The 7,500-nt window shown below is 42.4% G+C and overlaps 1 protein-coding gene across 5 annotated transcripts in view; it reads left to right on the forward strand.

The window, feature by feature from the left end:
• The window catches only part of LOC130417535 (receptor-type tyrosine-protein phosphatase mu-like), a 162,199-nt gene that overhangs the window by 138,270 nt on the left and 16,429 nt on the right, over nucleotides 1-7,500 (forward strand). For all 5 annotated transcript variants that reach the window (XM_056743145.1, XM_056743146.1, XM_056743147.1 and 2 more), the window contains one exon: nucleotides 3,069-3,105. In XM_056743145.1, coding sequence (XP_056599123.1) covers nucleotides 3,069-3,105 — 37 coding nt within the window. The remainder of the gene's footprint in view (nucleotides 1-3,068; nucleotides 3,106-7,500) is intronic.

Below are 7,500 nucleotides of genomic sequence, written 5' to 3' on the forward strand. Positions count from 1 at the left end.
TCAGTTTTGTTTAATTCCTGTTATCGTTCAGATGTTTCTCTTTATGACCTCATGAGATTTGATGGGGTTCAGTGTCAAATAGGTCAGGAGAAGCACATGTTTCTGTGCAGACACTGTCAACAGACTAACTCCAAACTTTCACCCTGACATTTATATGCTCGACAAAATCATTGTAAACACTAAACATGATGATCATATACCCACCTAAGTGTTTATTGGTTTTTAATGCATTAATGCAATATGCTTTATTAAACCGTTTTTCATTCGATGTTCATGATCTTATTCCTGAATGGTTACAAGATCTAAATGAAAAAAAATTGTTGTTTTTAAAAATCGCTAAACTTATTTTTTAACTCACATTTTTACACATCATATTACTGATAAATGATGGTACTGTGCCTTTTATATTGCATTAGGCTATGTTGCAAAAATACTGGCTAATTCTGACTTTGCAGCGTTCGTTATATTTTTATTTAGGCTGTGTAAATTTGCACCGAACAAACCTAAACGAGCATTAAATGGCATTTATATGGTCTATAGTCTACCTCGCGTTCTTGTGCCTCATTTCTCTTCGTTGTTCTGCATTTACCAATAAGAAATATAAATAAAAAGTTTGCTTTAAAATTGACGTCTTCGTCATTTCCAAAAGGCAACAATATATTCTACACAATAATAAAAAAAAGATTATTTAGGACTATTTGGCACTTAATAAAGGACGGCTGAAATAAGAACAAATTGCACTATTTAGTCACCTGAAAACAACACAAGAAGATCTCTCTCGCTCTCGCTCTCTCTCTCTCTCTCTCTCTCTCTCACTCTCTCTCTCTCTCTCTCTCTCTCACTCTCTCTCTGTCTCTGTCTCTCTGTCTCTCTGTCTCTCTCTCTCACTCTCTCTCTGTCTCTCACTCTCTTGTCAGTTCTGGTTATTAGTTGAGTTTAAGGTGCTTTTATAAATGCTGATGTATAATGTAGAGCGTCTGTGAATTATTTACAGCTCTGTCTCACATTGTCTGTGTGAGTTTATTGTGTTTTATGTCAAGTGTCCAGAGTTTATTGTAAGTACAGAGAGGATCTGCATATTGAATGATTTTATTACGGAGGTACTGATGACAAAAGGAACAGACACTCTTTGTCTCTTACAAAAACTTTTTAAACATTTCTCCAGACAATAAAGTCTCATCTGCTGCCAAACGTTTCATAACATTTATCTTTGTCTGCTTGCTGTACGGCTTTGTGTTTATGTCTTCTCAGTTAGTTTTAGATGAGTCTGTGTGTTTTTTATTTATAAGCAGAAATCATGCTGTCACGTGACAGTGATGTTCAGTGATGGGGGTGTTAAACCTGACACCCTTCTCCACCGGATGTGCGTGTCACGCACTTAAAGACAATAGAACACATTAGAACCTATTATCATTTCATATTTTGGAAACACACTAGATGCGGTGTGACAATCTCATTTAGAAATATAGCTGCAAGCAGTAATAGTGGGCCCCTTAAGGCACCACAAGTGCAGCGCAGAGACACGCCAGTGCAGAGCAACGAGAGCAATGAAAGGAAAATCTGTGTTGAGAAATGGTTAGGTTGAGAAGAATAGGTGAAAACAAACTTCAAGCGCTCAATTTACACACAAGCACAGAACACACCCACAGCTGTATTCGAACCGCTGTACCCAAAGATTCAACGCTAGTGACTTGGCGAGTCTTGCCACATAGCCGATACCCCACAACAGGGCTGCGGAGAAAATGTGATATGTAACAATAACCAAAGTTGCAGTTACAGCTCAAAGCCACAAGAACAATGTGTATGTGAAAAATGGATATGTTTAAAGAACACCCGAGAATTAAATCACAACACAAACTTTACATGTACAAGCAACACATGTGCCTCTCAGGATTCAAACCCGCTACCTTGCGGCCTTTTATTAGGTTTATAACTCAGTTGACGTAGTTACTGCCTGCCAAGGACAGCTTTCAGAGCTTCAAGCATCAATATAGGCCAATACCCGAAGGGGCTGAAATGACACAGTAGTAACACAAGTACATATCGTCAATTTTTAATAGTTATTTCGCTAAATATTGCCCCAGAAATTAAAAATCAGTTCGGTAATTTCTGTGCGGCTCAGTCCAAAGATCATACAAGCGGAACTTTGTCAAATGAGCAGCAACAGAAACATTTCACAATGCTTTACAATAAGTTTTGAACCAAATATTATTGTTTGTTTATTTTGATTAAAGTTTGTTTGATTGTTCGACGGTTCCCTCCTCCTTCCTTCCCTACTTTGAACTGTGTTACAATAAAGTTCAAAAGTTGTTACGATTTATGAGCCACTCAAAATGGCGGACAGGCCGTTCATCTAATCGTGACAGAATCAGTAGACTATGAGATCACGATTTTCTGACAAACATATCCAAGGTTATGGATTATTCAAGACTCGATGCTACCAAAATTGGCACATACCCCCAGTCTGAAGTGTCCATAAAGCGCACAAAGTTTTGTGTGGATAGATCGAATGATGGCCAAAATAAGGCTTAGATCCATTTTTGTGTCAACTTGGAAACTTTGGGATGTCATAACTTTTGAACAACGGCAAAAATCTTAGTTTCTGTCACGTCACGCCAGTCGTGTCCGGTGTAGACACAGTGTCAGAGGTGGAGCTGCATTCAAAACATTAATTCTATAAATTCATATAAAATAACTCCATTGTGAAAGATCTTTTCTCTTCTGTGCTTTATTTCTAGAGTCATATCTTTATTTGTGTTCTTTATGACGTGTCATGTGTGTGATTTTTGATATTGATGAGGTCAGATGTGTTGTAGAAGGTCAGATGTGTTCACTTATGATGACAGTTAAGGATTCTTGACTATCTTCCAGCCTCTGATCCTCTCTCTTAAACACAATCCTGTATGAACACGTCACTTTTACATGTCAAGTGACTCACAGTGCTTTGTCCATCTGGTGTAGTTTGTCCTATCCCATAATAAACCGTGTTAATTGTTTTGAATCATTTTTTTTTTTTGAGTTGTGAGTGAAGCTATACACTTTTAATATGTGATCTCTCTTTGTTTCAGGGCTATCACAGACCCAACCACTACATCGCTACACAAGGTGAGTGACAACACACACATCACACATTCACACTCGTGTGTATCTAAAGACACATGCTCAAAGTCTACAGGGTCTAATTCACTTACTGTTTGTGTGTGTGTGTGTGTGTTTGTGTGCTTGTGCGTGAGTGTGTCTATGTGTCTGTCTGAGTGTGTATGCGTCCGCACGTCTGTGTGAGTGTATGTATGCGTTCACGAGTGTGTGTGTCTGTGTGTACGTGAATCTGTGTGTGCGTGTGTGTCTGTGTGTGCATGCGTGCGAGCATCTGTGTGAGTGTGTGCATGCAAGTGTTTGTCTATGTGTGTGCATGTCTGTGTGTGTGTGTATGCGTGCGTGCGCACATGTTCATGTGTGTGTGTGTGTGTGTCTGTGTGTGTGTGTGTGTGTGTCACGGTGGCCTTCTTGTCTTCTGAGCCATACATCAGGTGTGATCAAGACGGGCGGCACACAGGCGGTATATTAAATAAACAGATTAAGAGACACACGTTTGTCACAACACTAATCTGCTCTGCTGAGGGTCAGCCGTGACCTGACGGGTTAAACCTGATGAATGCTTCATTCAGACCACCGCTGTGTGTGTGTGTGTGTGTGTGTGTGTCTCAATCTGCCAGTGTGAGGTGGGGAGTTGCATAATTATGTGTTTATCAGAGCATTGCATGCATTTCTCCTCTGTGTCTCAATTAAAACACAAACACATACACACACTCACTCACACACACACACACACATCAGAGCCCTGCCTGACTCTTCAGACTAAAACATCCATCACTCTCTCCTCACGTCTCTCACATCCCAATGAAGATTCTTCTGCCTGCAGGTTCTTCAACGAGTCTCATATATTAAACAAGCTTTACTGTTGAGTAAATGTGAGGAGAAATCTGAGTTGATATCGAGATCTTCTCAAACTCTAATGACAGACACCTTTGACAGATTTATGACTCAGGATGAACCTCTGAGACACACGTGAGACTTAAACAAACATCTCCGTTTGCTCTCCATTGATGTCCAGAAGAGAATCTGAGGCTCTCCTTTAATGATGTAATGGAGGAGTTGTGCGTTCATCTCTGTGTTCCAGACAGGAAGTAGACATGAGGACACCTCCACTCAGGACCACACGACACCACAGCCAGATAGAAAATATTGATGTTCTCCGAGTTCTGCAAAGAATAAATAATTGATGATGTTCATTGTGAGTTTGACAGTCAGACAGACAGAGTTTCTCTTGACTCGCGGGACAGGATTCGTCCTGAGACGCAGCCGAGAGGTCGAACTGTGAGGGGCTGATGGGAGATTCTACCTCTGTCTGCCAGTAGAAGAATAATGTATGAAGTGTCAGTGTGGAGAGATTTGACAGAATAAAAGAGTCTCGCTTTAAAAACCTTTCCTCCTCCCGACACATCAGAGATACATGACTAATGCTCTGTGTGTATGTGAATGAGAGAAAGTGAGTGAGAGAGAGTGTGTGTGTGTGTGAGAGAGAGAGAGAGAGAGAGAGAGAGAATGATTGAGTGAGTGAGTGAGTGAGTGAGTGAGTGAGTGAGTGAGGAAAGAGTGAGTGAGAGAGAGAGTGAATATTTAAGTGTGTATTTAACTAGTCTGATCACAGAAGTCGTGTCACTCGACGGCCATGTTTGCTCCTCTGGGCAGTTAAGAGCAAGTCCACACTTCTATCTGCTTGAATGGGGAATGCAGATTTTTTTTAATCGCTTTGAAAAATCACAATTAAACATCATATGTCCGGTCAAGGGGGGCACGGTGGCTTAGTGGTTAGCACGTTCGCCTCACACCTCCAGGGTTGGGGGTTCGATTCCCGCTTCCGACTTGTGTGTGTGGAGTTGGCATGTTCTCCCCGTGCCTCGGGGGTTTCCTCCGGGTACTCCGGTTTCCTCCCCTGGTCCAAAGACATGCATGGTAGGTTGATTGGCATCTCTGGAAAAATTGTCCGTAGGGTGTGAGTGCGTGAGTGTGTGTGCCCTGCGATGGGTTGGCACTCCATCCAGGGTGTATCCTGCCTTGATGCCCGATGACTCCTGAGATAGGCGCAGGCTCCCTGTGACCCGAGGTAGTTCGGATAAGCGGTAGAAAATGGAATGGAATGGAATGTCCGGTCAATAATTAAACCCGACATGACTTCTAACATAACTTGGATCTGCTACTGATCATGCGACGGGCTGGCAAGCACATCACGAGAGCTCCGCCCCAGAGAATCCTCAGTCAATACTGATTGACCATTGGTTCGTTTCACTTGAAGGCGGGACTTCCTTCGCGGTCATAATTAAGTGTTCCCTTCCTCCCCATTCATTGTAACTGCAGTGGTGCATCTTTTAATATTAATATCTTTACTGTAGCTGTATTGAGAGCTGCTGGTGTAAAGCTCAGAAGAGAACATGGACACACTAACACACACACACAAACACACATGTGCACACACACACACACACACACACACACAGATGAGGTGTTGAGGTGAGCTGCTCTGGACTCTCAATAGCAGCTTGAGTTCACAGTTATTAGACGCTGTGAGTAAACTCAAGAGAGATGTGTCTCATCATCTCATTCTGTGTGTGTGTATTTACAGCCGTTTCACTCCAAACCAAAGTCTTATTGTGTGTCTGCAAACAATCGACTCAAACACACATTCTGACACTCAAGTGACACTTGTTTCCAGGTTTCTCCTGATACTGCACATCATTCACAGCACCACCCCATTCATTAGACACATGTGTGGCTGTCAGGCATGTGTGTGTGTCTCTTGATCTGTGTGTGTGTGTGTGATGTCCATCATCTCTGATAACACAACAGTACAGGATCAGTCCCTAGCAACATGCCAAAAACTACACACAACACCTTAGCAACGGCAAAGCATCACCCTGCGTTCTCTCTCATTCCTCCTGAAGATGATGTAGAACAGGTGAACACACAGGTGTGTGTGTGTGTGTGTGTGTGTGTGCTCACATGTAATATTAATGAGTGCAGTATCAGACACTTTACATTGTGCTGTTGTAGTAGATTCAGCACACACACACATGAAGGGTGGTGAGTTTCCAGAATCATCTGTCAGCAGCTGTCACAGCTGAGCTTTGTGATACAGAATCCTCAAACTTCAGCAGAAACTTTGTCCTGTTTAAAACAACTCTTCTCAGGAAAGTTTCGGTGGCAGCTTCATTTTTTAGTTAAAATATATTTTTAATAAAGCGTGGTGTGCAGCTCTGTGTCATATGAAGCTTTTTAAATGTCAGCAGATGTGAGTTTGTGTCGTATGAACTGAACGTGTCTCTGTCTGACAGTGTTGTGTTGTTGTTGGAGTGATTCTGGTTGGACTGAGCCACATAACACCACATGATTCTTTTTAATAAACTCATGAAATCACAAATGAAACAGTGATGATGTTTAATGTCAAAGATTGTTGTGACACCAGGAGTTGTGATGTGAGAGTTCTGTACACAGAGATGTGATGTTGATGCAGGATTTAAAAACCACACTTTCATTCTCAATAACGCAAAGCATTGGCATCATTCTGTGCTTTACATACGCTGTAGTTTATATGACTGACTGTTGAGGATCATTTAGTCAAGTCAGATTATTAAAAAATAACGAGGAAAATATCAATATTTTTGTAGTGATGTGTGCTGATGCAGTTATTAATGTTTCAGGGGATTTGATCCATTAGAGATGATGTGTGACTCTGAAGTTGAATGTGTTTCAGAGACAGAATCATCTCCGGCCGTCTGACCGGAGCCGTTACACGTGTGTGTGTGTGTGTGTGTGTGCGTGTCTTTGTGAGTGAGGGAGTGTGTGTGTGAGTGTGTGTGTGAGTCTTTCTGTGTGTGCGCAGGCGTGAGTGTGTTTGTGTGTGGCACATGTGCGTGTCTCTGTGAGTGAGTGAGTGAGTGAGTGAGTGAGTGTGTGTGTGAGTCTTTCTGTGTGTGCGCAGGCGTGAGTGTGTGTGTATGAGTGTAAGTCTTTGTGTATGTATGCACGCAGGTGACTCTCTTCGTGAGTGTGTGTGCATGTGTGTGATTCTTTGTGTGTGCAAACACATGAGTGTGTGCTCGTGCATGTGTGTCTTAGTGTGTGTGCGTGTTTTTACGTGTGTGTGCGTGCTCGTACGTGCGTTTCTTTGTGAGTGTGTCTTTGTGCATGTGCGCGCATGTCTGCGTGTGTGTGTCTGTGTGCGCGCGTGCAGGTTTTCTTTTGTGTGTGCACCGGTGTGTTTGCGTGCCGATGAATGTTGTAGATCATCATTACAAACCCACACAGCAGATGTCCTGCCTGCCTCCCACTACACTGGGAAATTTACCCACAATCCCCTGGGGCATGTGGGCAGAGTGGGTGTGAAGACATTTGAGCAGTCAGAGACTCTGAGATGTGCAGCTTTAATTTTTCACACAACAT

The sequence above is a fragment of the Triplophysa dalaica genome, chromosome 3 (genome assembly GCF_015846415.1).
Source record: "Triplophysa dalaica isolate WHDGS20190420 chromosome 3, ASM1584641v1, whole genome shotgun sequence".
NCBI lineage: Eukaryota > Metazoa > Chordata > Actinopteri > Cypriniformes > Nemacheilidae > Triplophysa > Triplophysa dalaica.